At 39.5% G+C, this 21,532-nt stretch overlaps 1 protein-coding gene across 2 annotated transcripts; it reads right to left on the minus strand.

Annotated features, from left to right (window-relative positions):
- Positions 1 to 13,711: 13,711 nt before the first annotated feature.
- On the minus strand, positions 13,712 to 15,621 carry LOC105233233 (enkurin). Of its 2 annotated transcripts, none has more exons than XM_011215240.3 (2): positions 14,474 to 15,619; positions 13,712 to 14,405 (listed from the first exon to the last, which is right to left on the minus strand). In XM_011215240.3, exons 1-2 carry the CDS (start codon positions 15,149 to 15,151, stop codon positions 14,232 to 14,234), a joined length of 852 nt encoding a protein of 283 aa, XP_011213542.2. In that variant the 5' UTR covers positions 15,152 to 15,619; the 3' UTR covers positions 13,712 to 14,231. The 2 variants fall into 2 exon arrangements, with proteins under 2 accessions (XP_011213542.2, XP_011213543.2); XM_011215241.3 differs by having other exon boundaries at positions 14,220 to 14,405; positions 14,467 to 15,621.
- Between the last annotated feature and the right edge of the window lie 5,911 nt (positions 15,622 to 21,532).

The following is a 21,532-nucleotide window of genomic DNA, read 5'->3' on the forward strand; positions in this document are numbered from 1 at the left end:
AACCTATTGGGTTCCTTAAAAACATTTTTTTAAGTGTCAGAAATTTCTTATGGTATGTGGTGAGCATTTGTACAACTCTGGTGTGTGAAACTATCGGAATAGATGACTTTTTGAAAGTATTTTCAACCTTTTTTGCAACTATTTCTGTAACCTCTTTACTCCTAGGTTCATAGTTGTCGCCTCGGAGTCGCCCTATACCAAATCTTTCAAACTGATAACACAAAAGAACATCCTGGTAAGTAGGTAACTGGGACTCAGAGAGATTGTACGGATATATGCCAAACACAGGAGATTTCTGTCTAAATTTACATTTAGATACAGACATTTTGAGTTCTGTGTTTTGTTGAGAGAATATAAGTGATAGCACCTGGCGAAATCAACGACAAGAGTGAAGGAACTCGATGAAAAAATATTTATGTGGAGACCAGTCCGAACGTGTCGTATGGCGTAGGTGAATGAATGTGAGTGATAGCACTCGGCGAAATCAACGTCAAGAAGTGTGGCCGCAAGCCGATTTTCACCTTGCGCTGTGGCGCGCCGCCTTTTCGCTCGTATCTCGAGAACGGTTCGTCCTACGGCCATGATAACTTTTGTTTTATACATTTTGCCATGAGATGCGTATTTCAGGTGCTAGGTAGACAATTTCACGATTTTAGGCGAATTTCCGAAATTTCAAGACCGAGGTTCGGGTTGAAGATGCAATCCGATCTCAAAACAAAAAGTTGCATTGGAATCAGGAAGTACTAAGGCAACTTTTCCGCACTATTAGAAATACCGAATCGAAAAAAGTCCGGAATCGACCCACCCTAATGTACACCGGCAGAAGCTACACGCTCAAAGCAAGGTGCTACAAAAGTAAAGAGGGGTAAAGATATTTCTTATACAAAATTCATTGCTGAGAGTGACAGTTTGAGACGATACTGCACTCGATTCTCATCTTCACCGATTCAAGACAATTCGGAATCGGTATGAGAAATCAAAAAAGACAATTTAGATAATTTTTGGGCGCGTCTCCAAGCTGTATATGACGCAATCGTAGAATCTGATGATTCAGATCTACCAGAAAATTTTAAATCCTCGGCTTACGCCAAATATGAAAATTGCTTAGACCAATTTGAAGAAACGAAAGCAATGATTACTGATCAATTAAAATTAATTAAAGCAATTGCACATACTCCACTTCCGCGAGTAGAGATGCCACAAGTACAAAGTCAAGAGGCAAGTTCAGGCATCCACCTCAAGGTGCCCGCATGTGACACAGAAATTTTTCATGGGGGTTATGAACAATGGCCGTCCTTCCGGGACATGTTCACAGCCGTTTACATAAACCACCCAAAATTATCTAATGCACAAAAATTGTATCTCCTCCGATACAAAACGAAAGGTCAAGCTGGCGTCATAGTAAAACAGTTCGCATTAAATGACGACAATTTTAATATGGCTTGGGAAGCTTTAAAATCGAGATACGAAGAATTTATCAAACTTCAATCCACTATTTCCAATTGTTTGTCGATTTTATCGACCCAAAAAATTCCCACAGACAACTGGGACCCTATACTGGTAAACATATGCACAGCCGCATTACCAGAAAAGTCTTTATTATTGTGGGAGCAATCGCTCTCATCACGGAAAAAGTGCCCAACGTGGCAACAAATGAAAGATTTTCTCACCCAGTACGAAATCGCCGAAAGGGTAGACAAAAAAATAACCAAACCAAAAGGTATTCAAAACGACCTCAATAGAAGCTTCCACAGGCCCCAAGCCAGTAGCAACAACAATTCAAATAAAAGTTTCTTTAAAAATCAAACGTTCACATCCGAACAATGCAAACAAACGTCACTATGCAAAGGGGGGCATAAACTTAAATCTTGCGAGAAATTTAAAAAATTAAATATCATTGACCGAAACAATTTTGTAAAGTCAAAAAGACTGTGCACAAACTGCTTATCACATGCTCACATGCTTAAAGATTGTGAAAGCAAATTTACCGTGCGATTCTGTAACTTGAGACAGTCTCAAGTCTCTAAATTTGAGATTTTAATTTAGAGACAATTTTTGAGACTTGAGACGATATTGCTATTCTGTAAGTGACAGTCACAAATTCTATTACATTTCATTATTCAGAGATGCTTTTACACTTGAATGAAAATAAATATGTCGATAACAAATATTAATTTTCCTATAACATAGTCAAAAAACATAATTATCAATAAAAATAAAAATATATGTTGACTTTGTTTCATAATATATACGAAATTTATGTAAAATTGATTTATTTTTCATCTTTTCGTGTTTGAGTGGCTTACAAAATATAAAGAAACGACAATCGATTAATATCTATGATGATCTCTATTCAGTATTTTCAAAATGGCAGACAAGAGCTCTTTTTAGTTTTGTGACCTGCTAACTACCAAGTCTCAATATTTTGAGACTAACGCTAGAGACTGTTTAGTGAATAGTAACTAGTCTCAAATTGAGACTTTGCCTCAAAATGTCTCAAATAGAGACTAGAGACTAGTTACAGAATCCCGCTATTAATTGCGTTTATTGTCAGAGACGACACCATTCGATGCTTCACATAAATAATTTTTCCAGCTCATCCCCAAACAGCGCCAATATCAAAAGAGCCACGTGTTTAGTTACAACAACGAATCCCGAAGTGCCAAATCCACAAAATTGCCATGAAGCACCATGCTGCTCAAAGGCATTGAAAACACAAACGCTACACAGCGAAAATCAAAGTAGGGTACTACTACCAACGGCTGTCGTCTCCATCGAACATCGAGGAGAATTGTTTAAGCTCAGAGTCCTAATAGACCAAGGATCACAACGATCTTTCATAGCGTCTAGGGCACAAAACAGGCTACAGTTGCCAACAAAACTGGCCAATTTTGAAATAACGGGAATGGGCGGAAGAGTTCAAAACTCAAATAAAATCTGCCCCATTACCCTCTATTCCCCCCAAGCGAACAAGCGCATACAAGCAGAAGCTATTGTCTTACCGCAATTAACCAACATGTTACCAAGCTATCATATAAATAGCAAGCATTGGGAAAAGGTATCACACCTTAAGTTAGCAGATCCCAACTGCAACACCCCCGCTCAAATAGACCTTCTATTAGGCAGCGATCTCATACCACAAATAATACTCGAAGGTATTGAGAAAATTTCAAACACACTTTTGGCACAAAAGACTATTTTCGGTTGGATCCTAAGCGGACTAGTTACGGAACCAGTCACAACAATGACAACTCATGTTGAGGAAATCTCAAATGAGTACCTCAATTCACAATTGAGAAAATTTTGGGAGATAGAAGAACTCTCCCCCCATTTCAATCAAAACCCCCGAAGATCAGTATTGTGAAGACTTTTACAAAGCCACAACTACTAGATCAGATAATGGTCGCTTTGTCGTACGACTACCACTAAAACAACAATTTCCCAACACAATCGCCTTAGGTCACTCTCGCACCTCTGCAATACAGCAGTTTCAAAGTATGGAAAGAAACCTACTTAAAAAAAGTGAACTAAAACCAGAATATGATGGTGTGTTGGAAGAATACCTCCATTTAGATCACATGGAGGAAGTAATCCCATGCGAAAAAATCATCAATGACAAGTACTACTCATTTTACTTGCCACATCACGCAGTAGTAAAGCCAGATAAAAAAAACAACTAAAGTAAGAGTTGTCTTCAACGCCTCAAGATCCACTAGCTCGGGGAATTCCCTAAACGATATCCTGTTTACGGGACCCACGCTCCAACCTGATTTAATGCTGCTTATTCTAAACTGGCGTATATTCAAGTACGTATTTAACGGTGACGTCGAAAAAATGTATAGACAAATAGTCGTACATAAAGACGATCAAGATTTTTAGCGAATTATTTTCTGAAAATCACCCAATAGTCCACTACGCGACTTCAAGCTAAAAACAGTGACCTTTGGCGTTAACTGTGCCCCATACTTAGCCATTCGAACACTCCATGAATTGGCGGAAAACACCAAGTCGGAATTTCCTCTGGCGACCCAGGTGTTAAAAACACAAACGTATGTAGACGATATTCTGTCGGGAAGTCACAGTCTTCCACAAGCATACGAATCATTATCACAAGTAATCCAAACCCTCAAATCCGCAGGGTTTCCATTAAAGAAGATTACGGCAAATCACCCAACTATATTAAAAAAAATACTAAAAGAAAATTTGTTGGACACTAATTTCCTTATTTTCGAAAAGGAAAGTACAACAAAAACTCTGGGCATCCAATGGAATGCGATATCGGACCAGTTTTCATACACAACTGAGTCCATATCCGCACTATCCGCCATTACAAAACGCCAAATTCTCTCCTCTGTGGCAAAACTTTTTGACCCCGCAGGATGGCTATCGCCAATTATGATACAAGCCAAAATCCTGATACAAGAATTATGGCTAGACGGAACAGACTGGGACGAACAAGTGAAACCACTTCGTTTAGAAAAGTGGTCCCAGTTCGCAGGAAATCTTAGTGATATCTCACAGATCCAATTCCCACGATGGGTAAATTATGCCCCAGAGCACAAAGTCGAACTACATGGCTTCTGTGACGCCTCTGAAAAGGCATATTGTGCCACCATTTATGTGCGCACACAATCAGACACAGTAACCACCAGCCACCTACTAGTAGCCAAGGCAAAGGTAGCTCCTCTAAAAACAATAAGTCTACCACGACTGGAACTATGTGGTGCGTTACTACTTGCTAAACTAGTATCCATTGTGCAAACACATCTAAATATGGAAAAGTATAAATTGTATCTCTGGTCTGATTCCGAAATCGTATTAGCCTGGTGCATGGAAGACGTATATTTCCAATCGAACGTCTCAAATCCTTGACCTAGTGGGATCAGCCACCTGGCGACATGTAGCCAGTGCTGACAATCCTTCCGATCTAGGTACAAGAGGGTGCAAACCCCTGCACCTTACCTCCACCACTCTTTGGTGGAATGGGCCCCGATGGTTAACAGAATCTCCCGATTCTTGGCCACAATCGCCTATGCGCAATATAATTGCCCCCGAAAGTGGGAAAATCGATTCCTTTCATACAACGATAGATGACGACGACATCCTTGAGCGATTTTCATCATACTCCCGAGCACTCAGGGTAATCGCTTACATGCTCAAATTCATAGAGCGACTCAAGATTAAAGTCAAGGGAGAACCCTCAGCGTACTCCCAAGGTGATACATTGCTGCACCTAGACCTACAAAAGGCAAAGCTCGCTCTCATCACTTACACCCAATCGCGCCATTTCAGTAGCGAGATGTCACTACTAAGAGAATCGAAGCCGATTAATAAAATGAGCTCACTCTTAGTACTAAATCCATTTCTGGATACAAAGGGTGTGCTTCGTGCGAACGGTCGGCTTGCCAACTCAAGTCTGACATATAACGAACGCCATCCCATAATTTTGCCAGAACAATCACAACTTGCCACATTACTTATCCGTTATATACACATCTTAATGCTACACGCTGAACATCGCTTGATGCAACATATAATCCGTCAAGAGTTCTATATTCCCCGACTTAAGCCTCAAATAAAAAAGTGCATCTTCATGTGTAAGATCTGCACGATGCATAAACAGAAAATGAGGACGCCGATTATGGCGGCACTTCCACCGGAACGCTGCAACTTTGCTCCGCCTTTCACTACAACAGGTGTCGATTTTGCTGGGCCTTTTCAGATAAAGGCGTCCATGCTAAGGTCTCCCACACTAATGAAGCGCTACGTGGCTGTCTTACGACAAAAGCAGTGCACCTCGAGCTATGTACTAATCTGACAAAAGAGGCTTTTCTCGCGGCATTCGCACGCTTCGTCGGACGACGCGGTTTTCCGTCAAAACTTATGAGCGACAACGGAAAAACGTTTATAGGGGCTCAAAGAGCCACAGAAAAACAGTTTGTTGATTTTATCAAGCGAGTTTCCCCTGATATCGTACAAAAGTACGCTCACCTAGGCATTAATTGGCAATTTATTCCCCCAAGCGCGCCTCATATGGGTGGTTTATGGGAATCCGCAGTAAAAAGTTTTAAATCCCATTTTAAAAAAGTAGCTGGAAACTACAAGTTTAATTACGAGGAATTCACAACATTACTAATCCGCTCGAAGCCGTTCGCAATTACCGGCCACTCTCTCGCAAGATCCATCTATTGTCACAGCCCTAACTCCAGGGCTAAGGAGTACCCATTCTGGCCATATCTGAGCCAGGCGTGGAGTTACTATCCTTCATAAGCCGAGAATAAATAAAGTCCAAACAATGCCGATAATACAGAAAAGGCATATAATAAACTACCGGTATGCCAAACCGATAAATAATAAATTGTAAATAACAGCTAATAAAATTAATAAAAGCAAAGAACTTTGTTTGTATAATAATGCAAAAAGTCGTCAAAGTACGCAAAATCAATTATTACCTCAAGCACCACTATTTACACCAAATACAATTGGCTATTAAAACCAAAATCGCTTCTTACAGCTAATATTCTGCGGCCTCGGTTACTCCACCAACAGTAAGCCGAATTACATGCATCAGATTATATATATAAAACTAGGCAACATATTCGCCTAGGGGGCCCAGGATGTTTAAATGAGTTAAGCATCCACCCCCTCTACTCGGTAAAACTGGCGCATCCTAATGCTACATCGCCATTCACCACAGCTGATGACACTACAGCATAACTCACCACACCAGTAAACCCACTTAACAAAAAGGATGGGCAAAGGGAAAGCAGGCAATTCGCTACCAACATTGGCCACGTCAACACTTCGACACACACATTCGCTTGTGCACTGCGCCGCGTTAGCTTTCTACGCTAATTTTCTTGATACGTTTTTCTTCCGTCACCGATCTCGCGCGCTGTAATTACCTTATAAACTGAAGGAGAATCAGACATTGGCGGAATTCCAATCTGCAAATCCTTTTGTTATTCTCGGAACCGTTTTTATATACAATTATTTTTATTAGAACGTAATAACTTTATAATAATAAAATATACTTTAAACCGAAATAAATCGCATTTTAAATTATAAATGGTACTTAACGTGAGTGTAAGTGCGTTATTAACGATCTAAATTGTAGTGGGTATTCCCACGAATTGGGCATCCAATTAAACAATATGTTTTTGTAATACAAAACGGTTTTGTAAAAATTGGTCGGCTAACAACCGCAATCTATCAATTTTTATTGAAAATGTTACACAACTGACAATCAGTTGTTTACGAGATTAGATTAGCGCCGTCTTCGCTGCTTTAAAGTCCGTATCCAGCTCTTAAATAATTGCTTAAGAAAAAAAAATACATTAATTCTTCAAGTAATTTTGCCAGCTGGTTACGCATTGTGAATGATCCACATTAGAAGAGCAAGAAAGAAAAAACAAAGAAAATAAATTTTTTATGTAATATTGCGATTTATGTTGTTGGTGATTGGTAAGTTTTATATAACATTTTAAAATGAACTACGAGTATACTTTACAATAATGATTTTGACTAATTTAGGAAGAATTACTTTGAATTTCCTTTAAGAAACAATTGTTGATTAACCGCAGGAATTTTTCTTGACCATTTCTTAAGGGTTATTTAACATGAAGTTTTTACATTTCTTAAAAGCTGGGTCATAAGCTTTATTAAGAATTTAAAGAAGGCGCGGAGACACAGTATATTATCTGATTGATTTTGAATCTGATAAAAATTGTACCTAATTAACTAGGATTAGTTTATTCTGAACGACAAGTCCTTTATGATAAATCAGTAGTTGGGACGATTGAAATTTGGCACTATACCTTTGAAGACAATTGGAAGTAATCATCCATCCCGATAAAAAACGGATGACAATTTGCCAAAATAAAAATAACGCTACAGCAGCGGGTGTCACACGAAGTTAATAACGTTGTAATAGATATTTCACACCTCCTACACAACAACAAAATAAAACTAATGTTAATAAGTGTCTAAACCTTTTCGCCGATTCTTGCGAACACCACTCGCGTAAAAGATGAAATACACAAAATTGATTTAATTTGACCAAGGGCTGTTATTTCGGAGATTTAACTCCGTTTAGATTGGTAAGCCTTAGCATAAGTGTGTTGTCACTGAATCAACGCCTTACAGCAGGGTTACTCCGTATCCTTCTAACTCGTGCTGGCATTGAGTCTAACCCGCCTCGGAGTAATTTTTCTGCTTCGTCTGCCCCAAAAAGGTCCATTCAAACTCCACCTCAATTAGGTGTAACACATCCAAAGAATGGAGCCATCTTCAGACCTGCTCAGGCCTTAAGACACAAGGAGGGGACCACGAGTTACGTGGTATTATGCTGCCAATGCACTACTGCGATTTAGCCTTTATGACTGTGCAATCTGCACCTAGTTCAAACACTGCGCCGCTACTCCAAAAGAGTGGATCTTCACGGTCCATAGGAACTCAAATAGGCAACATGACTCCCATTTTGATCAGTAAGTTAAACAGTGCAGTGGAGGCCTAGCCTTCATACTGCACAACATCGTGCAAATACGTCTTATCGACGGCGCCATCTACCGCAGGGATATTATACTAGAATGTCAGGGTATAGTTATCCGGTCAGGTGATGTCGATTCCGAAATATTTAATATATTCTTCACTCTGTTACATGTTGCCCAACAGTATATCACTCGAACATAGATGCGCTACTTCGTGGTGAAAACCGATTGGTGACTTTAACGCGCGCTTTGGCATTCCTGTTTGTCAAACGATCGTAGGGGGATGGAGCTGGTGGAACAGATAGACGATTCGACATTCGGCTCAATGATTGACGAAACCCACTTATGGCACCTGTAATAGCTCGGCCGATATTATCATTGCTAGTGGTGGTCTGATAAATAGCATAACCTGGCAACCTTTTCTTTCTCTCGCATTCATATGCTCATAACCGATCCAGAAACCTCCCGACTTTATTTATGTGGGCGGTGGTCAACTTTAACAAAGCTAACTCGGCTCAGAATTTACTAAGAGCGCCTTAATCATTTGGCGAGTATCAATTTCGATAGGTGATCGCAGCACCTACCGCCCTCTTCATCCCGGCTTGAAAAATTGCGCAATTCCGCCCTAATTTTCCAGCCGAAGTTGGTGTTTTAGCTAATCTCGAATAAGTGATCTCAATTTGGAGATTCGGTAAATGGTAAACTAATCCGAAGGGGACCGAGTTGAAATTAAATTCAATTCTCATGCCTCTTTGGACCCGAAGAGATGTGCGATTTATTTTAGCCGGCAATTTATACTGCACCCTTCGGTAGACAAAGCCAAACGATGTGTTACAGGACACGAAAAATGCCAAAAGGCTACGCGCCACTCACTCTCACCGATGAAGAGGTTCAGGGTGTCATCAACAAGGAAAAATCGTCCAAATTCATTGCCCCTGATGGAATTATAATGCTAATTCTAACGGAACTAGGCTCAATGGGAGCTATCTCACCAAAGTCTTTAACGTGTCGCTGACCACTTTACAAATATCCCAGATAGAAGAGTGGTCCCACTACTGAAACTTGGGAACAAAGGGGAGTCCTATCGTCCGATAACTTTCTTTCACCAGTATGGTTACCGAAAAGTGCACAGTACCAGCACAGTACTTCGCGTTATAAACGCCCATATAAGTAGTTCATGGCCTTAACCAGAAACCACCTTGCGAGAGGACGATCTTCGTAGCGTATCACGTATCCGTATCACACAACGCTACTTGAGGACATCGAAAAATATACACTTCCTCTAGGGCAGAAACTCCTCGACCATGGAAGACTTGAGCGGTCGTAAATATTCTTCTTCTTCTTAATTGGCGTAGACACCGCTTACGCGATTATAGCCGAGTTAACAACAGCGCGCCAGTCGTTTCTTCTTTTCGCTACGTGGCGCCAATTGGATATTCCAAGCGTAGCCAGGTCCTTTTCCACTTGGTCCTTCCGACGGAGTGAAGGTCTTCCTCTTCCTTTGCTTCCCCCGCGGGTACTGCGTCGAATACTTTCAGAGCTGGAGTGTTTTCGTTCATTCGGACAACATGACCTAGCCAGCGTAGCCGCTGTCTTTAAAGGACATAAATCTTTCACAGAACTTTTCTATCCAAAACTCGCAACGTCGACGTCGAAAGTTGTTGTCATCGTCCAAGCCTCTGCACCATATAGCAGGACGGGAATTATGAGCGACTTATAGAGTTTGGTTTTTGTTCGTCGAGAGAGGAATTTGCTTCTCAATTGCCTACTCAGTCCGAAGTAGCACCTGTTGGCAAGAGTTATCCTGCGTTGGATTTCCAGGCTGACATTATTGGTGGTGTTTAAGCTGGTTCCAAGATAGACGAAATTATCTACGACTTCAAAGTTATGACTGTTAACAGTGACGTGAGAGCCAAGTCGCGAGTGCGACGACTGTTTGTTTGATGACAGGAGATATTTCGTCTTGCCCTCGTTCATGGCAAAACCCATTTGTTTTGCTTTCTTGTCCAGTCTGGAGAAAGCAGAACTAACGATTCACAGCAGCTCGAATTATTGGCACGATTCCGATTACTTTGGCGGAGGGGTAAAAAAAACCGAATTTCCGTATAAATGGGGTATGTGTGGATAGGGGAGCTTCTCCAGAGGAGGAATATCCAAAAATAATATTGAAATAACTTATAATTTTCAAAATATTCACGATTAAAGATTTAAAAATTTGCACTAAAAACACATGGTATTTCTCTAAGTTTCACTAATTTTTTTTTACATTTTTCACTTGGTATATTTAAATATACACTTGAAACATTGAAAAAAGTTCACATTTCACTTTTATTTTGTAATATTTTACCTAAATTTATTAAATTAAATATCACTTTTCACATTCATCGTTGCAAAGGTTAGATTGTTTACAATTATGAGGAAAACATAAATCTTAAACACCAAATTTGTGGGATTCTTAACGATATTTCTTTGTTTGTTTCTTTGCGTGATTCTTTTTTCTATATTAATTATAATAAAAAATACTTTTCAACATTTTTCAAGTTATAATATTGAGTTGTAAAAACTTTTTCCATATACATATGTATATGTATAATATGCGATTTATGTTTAATAAAGACAAATGCCCAGCTCTTGACCGATGCTACGGCTGCTACTATGCCGGTCTCTTTCGACCAATTCAGCGATTTTAACGCAATTTTCGACGACAGGCCTTCCGGAGCGTGGCGCACCTTCGACCACCTCTACACCAGAACGAAAACGTTGAAACCATCGTTGTGCGGTGGAAATGGAAACAGTATCGGGTCCATAAACTGCACAAATTTTATTTGCGGCTTGAGATGCATTTTTGCCTTTATCGTAGTAGTACTGTGAAATATGCCGTATTTTCTCTTTATTTTGCTCCATGTTTGCGACGCTATTACTCACGAACGACTTAAAAGAAACGACAATCAATCAAACACGTGTTAGCGCGTGAAATGAGCTTTCCAAAAAGGTATAGCATGACCCGATGCAACGAATAAAACTAGAACTACGCGCCAACTAGCAAACATACCGCAAGACTTTTTTGACAACCTAATATTACCTAGTTGTTTATTAAATTTGAATAAGAAAAAATCCATATGCATGGAAAAATTGTTCATTTTAATTTGAAATATAATTTATAGACACACTTGTTTTTATTAGAACTAAGATTGCTAAATAAAGAAAGAGGAATTATATCAAAATAGAGAAATTCAGCGAATTGCTCATATTTGCTTATTGTCATATGGCAGCGCTCCATTTCCTTATAATTGTTAAGACATAAATGATGCTCACTACGAGTGTAAAAAGTAATTTTTAAAATAAAGATTTCTTAAGTGAAAAACCTACAAAAAGTGAAAAATGTGGATGTATTTAAATGTTTATAGTTTAATTTAATTAATAAGTATAAAATGTCCGAAAAGTGTTTAATGTGGGGAAATAGCTTGTTGAAATGTTCGAATTGTTTTCTCCAGCAGCAGATTATAGAAGTCGCACGATAGGAAGTCGCCTTGTCTGAAACCTCGTTTGGTATCGAACGGTTCGGAGAGGTCCTTCCCGATCCTGACTGAGCTTTTGGTGTTACTCAACGTCAGTTTACACAGACGTATTAGTTTTGCGGGGATACCAAATTCAGACAACGCGGCATAAAGGCAGCTCCTTTTCGTGCTGTCGAAAGAAGCTTTGAAATCATCCGTACTATTTCGAGAAAAGAACTCAAATCTGAGAAGAATTAAACAAGGGGTTCCGCAGGGTGGTGTCCTCTACCCGTTATTGTTTAACTTCTACATCTTGAAACTCACGCAACCACCAGAGGAAATTTTTGTTCGTCGAGAAATAATGACGTCGGGCAATGGAATCGTTGGCATGTGCTCAAAAATAAACGGCTATCTCTCCGACCTTTCTCGCTTCTCGCTGCACGAACGTAACACTCTCCCCCACTAAATCTACGACGACCACTGTCGTGTCACAAACTGGACGAAGGAGTGCACCTTTATATTGCAGGTCGGTGGCGTTAAGGTACCGACTGTCAATAACCCTATAATTTTACATGTGACTTTCGACATTCTGTGCTCTTTCACTCCTCATACGACCGCGATTATCGCCAAAGTACAGAGCCGCAACAAAATGCTTAAGTCGCTAGCCGGCAGCACATAGGGAAAGGAGAAAGAAATGTTGTAATGACTCATGTATCAATAATCTGCTAAAAATTCGTTTGCCAAACTGTACGGAGGTAAACAACCAACATATTCCAACCCAGGAATACTCTTTTTAAACAAATTCATTGGTGAAATTTATATTAACAACGAATTTGCAACATTAATCGTGTCATTCATTATTTTGTACGCGTAACGCAGCTCTTAAAATCAAAGGTAAACTATTCTACAACGAAGAAACGACAACAAGTAAACCATTACCAGCAATCCTACAACTTTCATCTACACCAATCAATATAGAAGAATTCTTCTTGCTGGAGCTGCTGAAACAGCTAAACTTTAACAATATAATAGAAGGAAGCCAGTTGGAAAAAGCAAATAGAGCAAAACATGCAACCAGCGTATCCTTAATACCTATCACAATAGTGATAACCTACCTTTTCGGAAAATAGCTCATAAAAACCCCACAGAAGACTAATCAATTAAATTATCGCAACCGGCAATCGACGGATTTAACAACACACCCAAAGATTCAAACGACGGCGTTTGAATTTCAGGAGGGATTAGTTAGCATTTCATACATTTAAAAAGTTTCACATGATGCATTAATATCATGCGATACAAAGTAATACGGTACGACACCAACCAAATCCCTCAAACTGCGACTACAAAACTATGGAAAGCGATAGCCGTTCCCATTCCCATCGCACCGATAAATGTAGTTTTATAGTATGAAGGCTAGGCTCTACCATGACCGCCCTCGCGATCCTTACGTAGAATCTTGAAATCTGCACAACTCAGAAGATCTGGGCGGCTCTTCATTCATATTAGCTGGTGGCTTGTTTCTACCACCATTCAAAGAATCTGAATTAATGCCAATTGTCAATTCTAATAGGTGTGATAACAAGAAGGTTAACTTCGGTTGTACAGAAGCTGTAATACCGTTCATTAATAATAAAATTCTACATACAAGAACTTAAGTTTGGTTGTTCTGCTTGTATGACAGCTATAAGCTATAGTGACCCGATATCAAAAGAATATTTTTTGAGCTGCACCGAAATGTGTACTCTTTATTTATACTCTTAAGACTAAGTTATTACATGGTTTTAACTTCTATTTATACTAACTAGTATGTTTACTTATTACTAGTTAGTATTGTTTGTTTACAGATTATATTAGTTGTTTAGGTTCGTTTACATATTGTTTGCTTAGATACATTTTCTTTGTTTTAAGATAAGGTTGTTGTGGTATTCAAACTCAAGTTGTTTTGATACTTCTTTGTTTAGGATTGTTTGTTGTAGTGATAGTGCATTTCAATTGTTACAACTTAAGGTTGTTTTGCTGCATTCAGTTTTCGGAAACAATAGGTTGTTTTGTTGTTTGTTACTATTATAAGGAATACGTTCCTTAACTCGCGCGTAATACAGACAGACAGACGGGCACGCCAAAATAATTTGGCAGTTTTTTGTGTGTTTGTAAGAAATGTCGCTAACCTTAGACGAATTCTTTCAATATTAATACATTAGCTTTTGCAGAAATTGGACAGTTGGGGCCATTTTATTGACGATTAATATTCAGATACATATATGATTGGATTAGACTCTAGAAGAAAAATGTCGTGTTCCAATTGACGTAATTCCTTTTCCAAATTCGATTTCCTTAAACGCTTTGAAATTGTGTCAATTAACAAAGAACCCGCTTGGTAAGCTTTGAAGACATTATTAAAATGCTGCTTAAGACCCTGTAAGTGACATAAATATATTTGAATAGAAAATGTTCAAGATACATAATAATATTTATACTTTAAACCTTTAAAATGTTATCCCTCTCCTCCAATGGTAACTGACGAATACTGGCATCCTTGAACTTGCAACGCTCTGCTAGTTGCACTTGTTCAATCTTACATACTTCGGGTTTATCCGTCACTAGCTTTTTATACAAACGCAAGTAACAAGGCACTTTGCCATATGCTTCCGAACAAACATATTGTGGAACTAGTCCGGAGTTTAGCAATTTACGTGGCGTGCCTGTATGGAAGTCAATATACTTCGGTGAATGCCATTTGGCTGGCGCATTTTTAATGCACTGCGCGTTCTTCTTAATAAAATTTACTTTTTTCTTCTCCTTGTCTCGTTTCTCTTTCTTCAGATCTTCCAAGCGTGGCACCGGTAGTACAGGTTCATCTCGTTTAGGACAAGTGTGATCGCGTTTTCTTTGCCACTTGACGCCACCATTTTTGCGCAGGAATTCGCACGGTTCCCGTAGCGGTGTCGCACTGTAGCCCATTGTTTTGTGCTCACTCTTCTTAGAATCGGTCAATAACCTCTTACCATCTGACAATTTTATAACAGCTCCGGACTTGTCCTTCTTTCTACAAGACCGTCTAGGTTTTATCGTAGAGTTGCCCTTCATGAATTGATAATATTCGGCGGTGCTTTCGATGTTTTTGATATTCTCATAGTGACGCGTTATATAGACAAGCGACATAATCTGCTGATTTTTTTATTTCGGTTCAAAAAGTATACTTCTTCAGTTAAAATATAATGGATTAAGATAAAAAGCAAATGTTTGCTTGCTTTGCAAGTATCAAAAATTTTCTACAAAATATAAACCGTTGACACAGACTGACTCTTTGAAAGCTTGATTTGAATACTTTCAACTAATTTGTTGCCAAAGCAATCGAAATTTATCGTTTCGGAGAAGTTGTTGGGTTAAGTCAATAAATTTATTTGAAACCAAAGAAACGGTTCACTTTGTTGCTTGGTAACTTAAAGTGAAGTGAAACCTCGATAAGTCGAAGTTTAATAGGGCCCATACACGACCACATGTGCGTTCGATCTGTGTGAATTCGTTTCGCCCATACAGGACACACAAATCCATTTTGCGTTCGTTCTTCACACAGTGAACATGTGCGACAGGTAAGCGAAATATTTCTTCGAATTTATTTCTAATGTAGCACTTTTATCGATTTCTTTGTATTTCGTTAATATACGTAAGTTATTCCAGCTTTTATATTTATATTTATCACTTTTTGTTTGCCAAATTGCCAATTCATTTTTTATTAGATCAATAAATTCTGATACGAAATCTTTATTAAGGGGGGAGCTTGCTTTAGAAGCTTCAAAGAATCGATTTTTTTTTGCTTAAATCTCTTTAAAAATTATCTAACAATATTTCCTCAAAGTTATAGTTGGATTTCGAAATATTGTCGAAGCTAGAAGGGAAATAGTGACCGAGCGTCTAACAGATATATGAGCGCTTGGGCAAAAAGCGAATACTTTAAATCGCGATTTCTCGGTTTTTCATTTTTACGATTATTCTTAATTGGCGGGCAGGATAGAAAAAAAAACAAATAAACAAAAAAGAACAAAGTTTATTATCATTTGCTTAAAATTATCTTCTATTTAAACTAGAAAAAAATAAGAAAAGTCAAGTTTGAACATATTTTTAAACAACATAAAGTACACTTTTTTTTGGTCAAAAACCACTTTTTTTAATTTTTAATATAAATTGAAAAATTTTACACTTTTTTTTTGAATTTTCCGAGTTTAACTAGAAGACAAATTATTAAAAAATATGAATCTCTTTGAATTTTTTGTTTCCGATAGAAATTGCGACCTGCATCCTGCGCGCCGTCCGAAAAATGCACATGCGAGACGCATCGGGCAATTGCTTCCCAAAGGCAGAATATCAAAGATTTCGTATCCAAAAAATTTGTGAAAGATGTTTAAATATATGTATAACAATAAAGCCTAGAAATTTCACTTGAATCAATTATTTCTTTCCCTCCTAAAAAATCCTTAACACTAGCCATTGTTCGTCCGCGATCTTCACTGTTCGGCGACACGAGAGAAATGAGATTTTGTGTGCACAACGCCATACACGACACACATGTTCGCGCACCGACCGTAAAGAATCAAACATTTTCGCGAACATGGATCGGTACGCGCACAAGCCCATACACGAGTAAACCGCATTCGCACACAAACCGATCGAACGCACTTGTGTGTCGTGTATGGGCACTTTAAGGCAGTCGGAAGACACAAAACAACAACGCTGTTTTATATCAGATAGGGGATGTTCGAGCCAAACAAACGACTGTACCAAGATTGCGACACTGTTGTTTTTCGTGCAGATACTCAGCTAATATTTAAACATACTCATTTTTGCATCGGATATGATGCCTTGCTAACCAGCTATATACATATGTATTGTTACGAATTTACTCTTGCTAGTTTACTTTGTTAGGTTCGTATCTCTGGATTGACAAATAAAATCAACACTGTTTAATTTAATTCAACAACTCTTTATTTCACAATTCGTCTACACTATAGCAGTTTACTCTTAGCACTGATTGATTACGTTGGCGCTGCCACGGCTTATATAGCCACGCACTTCTCGCTGATGCCGACGTGTCCTTCTAGAATATCGCGTCTGGAAATTACCAGAACATACGGCTATACGGCGCCAGACGCAAGCAGACAGTGCGGCGCCAGATGTCTACAACAAGACAAATGTTATTCCATATACCTACAGCTATTGTTCATAATCAGGGATGCATATAGTAATACAAATACAACTTAATACTACTTTTGTAACACTGCCCTCCACTAAAGCCTAATCGTCCCGATTAGGCACGAATCCTCTTGAACCAAATGGGGCGAGCCTCTCCAAATGTACTACTTTCATTTTACATCGTGCTTTTCCATTTCTTTGTATGCGGTATACCACGTCATTAAGTCGTTTCATCACCATATAGGGTCCTTCCCAGGCTGTCTGCAGTTTCGGGGACAAGCCTTTCTTTCGAAGTGGATTGTACAACAGGACCAGATCACCTTCTTCAAAACCTTTTGAATTTGCCGCTTGATCGAACCGGTCCTTCATCTTATTGCTCATCAGATGCGTATGCTGTCTTACCATTAGTTCCAAACTTAAGATCAGCAGGGAGTCGCAGATCAGATCCGAAAATAATCTTTGCTGGCGTGTAACCGGTTGTCTCGTGCTTCGCTGAACGATACGCCAGCAGGAACATCTGGATGCACTTGTCCCAATTCCGTTGATCTTTATCAACGATTTTCCGCAGATGTTCTTCGAGCGTTCGGTTGAATCTCTCTACCATCCCATCTGATTGTGGGTGTAACGCTGTTGTCCGTGTCTTGTGGATGCCCAATAATGTACAGACTTCTTGGAAAATGGAAGATTCGAAATTCCTGCCTTGATCTGAGTGTAATTCGACGGGCACTCCGAACCTTGTTATCCAATTTTCTACAAACGCTTCGGCTACTGTCTTTGCTTCTTGGTTTGGTAAGGCATATACTTCTGGCCATTTACTGAAATAGTCCATGACAACCAGTAGATATTTGTTTCCGGCCGTACTGGTTGGGAACGGACCTGCAACATCCATTGCGACTCGTTCAAATGGTGATCCCACGTTGTACTGTTGCAGCCTACCGCGACTTTTGGCTTTAGGACCTTTAGCTGCCATGCACTCTACGCAATTACTTATCCATTCTGCTATGGAATCTCGACAACCGATCCAGTAGAACCGTTGTTTAATCTTTTCTATAGTTTTTGTAATCCCAAGGTGCCCTCCACTAGGTCCATTGTGATATTCTTTCAATACTTTCGGGATCATGGACTTCGGTACTATGATCAGCAGACGAGACTGTTTGCCATCTTCGCTTTCCCAGGTACGATGAAGGTATCCATTAACGAGGTTTATGCTGTTCCATTGGGCCCAATATGCTTTTGCCGTTGGACTCTCGTTACTTATTTGTTCCTTTGGTGGTCGTACCCCATTTTCTTTGGCCATTACCAGCTTTGCAAGATCAGGGTCCTCCAGCTGATTGATTCTGATGCGATGAGGAGTCCAATCATCTTCAGGTTCTATATTCAGTAATCGCACGTCGATTATACCTTCTTTTCCTTCTGATTTGGAGCAATGTTTACATTCCAGTGGACAAGGGCGACGTGATAATGCATCCGCATTTTTGTGGTGAATCCTCTTTCGGTGTTCTGTTGGTTGGTTCCGTTTTGATGGGTTTACTTTTATCTTGCAATTTCGGGCAAAGTGACCCGCTTTTCCACAGTTGAAACATCTGCCTGTTGTATTTACTCGCTGTGCAGCAATTGTCTTCAGAGTCTTCAATATTTCTTCCATCAGCGCCGGTTGTTCCATTTCAACCCTTTGTACTTTGGGTGCTGGTTTACTTAGTAGGGAAGCTGTTTCCTGTGTGAGGGCGTGCGAAACCGTTTCAGCAAACGTTCTTTTTGGCATTGCATATGTGGCGCGTTTGGTGTCCACATCACGAATTCCATTTATGAAACATTGAATTTTTACCCTCTCAATGTAATCCACAGGTGCATCTGCATTTGCCAAATGAGCCAGTCGTTCTATTTCAGTTGCGAACTCTTGCAATGACTCGTTCATTTTCTGACCCCTATTTTGCAGTTCGATCTGGTATATTTGTTTCCGGTGCTCACTACCATAACGTCTTTCTATCGCACTCATCAATGCCTCATAGTTGTCCCGTTCACAGTCTGGAATAGTCTGAAGGATTTCTGCTGCCGGTCCTTTCAATGATACAAACAAGGACGCCACTTTGTCCGCTGCATTCCAGTTATTGGCCGTTGCTGTCTTTTCAAACTGAAGTTTGAAAATTTGAAATGGAATACTTCCATCGAATGTGGGTGCCTTCAATCTTTGATTATTTGTTGATGGTGCTGGGCCATGCAGTTGCAGTTCTCGCACACGATTACTTAATTGAAGAACTTCTGCTTTTAAATTTTCTTCGTCATTTTTTAAAGTGCTTAATTCGTCTTCAAATTTTGAAAATTTCTCTTGCACTTGTTTTTGTAGTTGTGTAGTATTTTCCGTGACCTGTTGTACCAAACGATGTTGTTGTGTAAGGCTCTCTAACTGTGATGTATTTTCAGCTATTTGCTGTGCCAGACGATTTTCTGTTTGCACTGCATTCTCTGCCATTTGCTTAATAGCCACTAACAGCATGTTCATGTCCACACTTGATGATGTTCGTTGTTCTTCTACTTTTTCTTCTACCTTTGTAGAAGTTTCTGGACCATCAATTTCGAATTCGTCGACATTAATTCCATCCGCTTCCATTGCTTCACGTAATCGTGCCTGCAGATCCGCCTTTTGCCCGCTTATCGGCAAATTACGCTCCTCCAGTTCCTTTTTTAATTGCTGAATTCTCAATTCTCCGAATTTAACCATTTTGAATTTGGATTATTTGACAATCCCACTTCTGACACCAATTGTTACGAATTTACTCTTGCTAGTTTACTTTGTTAGGTTCGTATCTCTGGATTGACAAATAAAATCAACACTGTTTATTTTAATTCAAGAACTCTTTATTTCACAATTCGTCTACACTATAGCAGTTTACTCTTAGCACTGATTGATTACGTTGGCGCTGCCACGGCTTATATAGCCACGCACTTCTCGCTGATGCCGACGTGTCCTTCTAGAATATCGCGTCTGGAAATTACCAGAACATACGGCTATACGGCGCCAGACGCAAGCAGACAGTCGCGGCGCCAGACTCAGCAATTGTTTAACTAGACAAGCAGACAGTGCGGCGCCAGATGTCTAATGTTTCATAATCAGGGATGCATATAGTAATACAAATACAACTTAATACTACTTTTGTAACAGTATATTGTTGATCAGCGCAGCGATCTGACTCAAGTGCTGAACACAAAGAGAGCAACACGACATGGCAGCACGACAGTGAACTGTAAATGACGTCGTGAATCCTCCTACATGAACATTTGTAAGAAGACAGCGACATAACATTTTGCATGTACACAATTTCGTTGTTGCCTTCACTTCAATGAAATTTTAATATTTTGTTCCAAGTGAAATTTTTTATGCAGAAAAAAGGGAAAATTTATTCGTTTTAAATTATCAATTGTTATTACAAATGATATAACAGAGCTATTTTATGTAATTTGTAAAATAACCTCAGGTTTGTTAAAATAACTGTCGTCGGCAAATTTAAGTATATTTTTAAGTTAGCGAGAGCGACAACTGACGGCCTGCAGTCATGGAGTCGTGCAGCTGTCTAAAAACCTGTGTCCATAAGAACGTGTTTTTTTTTTTTTGTTTTCGGAGGGGGAATCTTCAAAGATATCGTCATTTTTCCGGACGATATGCACGATTCGTATTGGCCGCACGCCCATCGTACTAAGCCCTGAACTCCATCGTCTTTGCTTGTATTTGGCCCACGGTCTCATTTTGTTCCAGACCACCTTCGATTCGATCATGTAAGCCACTATATTCTCCAGAGTCACGCGATCGTTTATCACACTCTCTATTTCTAGTCTTTCCTTTTCATATTTTGGGCAGGGAAAGAAGATATGTAATGCATTTTCATTGCTGTTGCTGCAGAAGGAGCAATTTGTTTCGTCGTCATGTCCGTATTTGTATAGATATTCTCTATAACATCCATGACCTGTTAAAAACTGGGTAAGGTAAAAATCAGTTTCCCCGTGTTTCCGTTCTATCCATGGTTGTATGCTTCTAATAAGCCTGTGCGTCCATCTCCCTGTAGTTGCTTCGTCCCATCGTTTCTGCCATTCGTTTAGGCTCCTTTGTCTTTCCTGCTTCCGCTCTTCATTCGTTAAGCGATCGCCAGTGCTTTTCGTTTTGTCGAATACCCGCTTTATTTCCATGGCCATTATGTCTGGTGGCATGAGGCCTGATATGACTCCAGCCGCCTGGTGTGATACAGTGCGGTAGGCACATGCAACTCTGATTGCATTCAGTCGTACTATCGATTTCACCTTTTCTGCGTATCTTTTCTGCTGCAGTGCTATCCCCCATATGGGTGCGGCATTCATAAGTAT

This window comes from Bactrocera dorsalis, chromosome 5 (genome assembly GCF_023373825.1).
Source record: "Bactrocera dorsalis isolate Fly_Bdor chromosome 5, ASM2337382v1, whole genome shotgun sequence".
Lineage (NCBI taxonomy): Eukaryota > Metazoa > Arthropoda > Insecta > Diptera > Tephritidae > Bactrocera > Bactrocera dorsalis.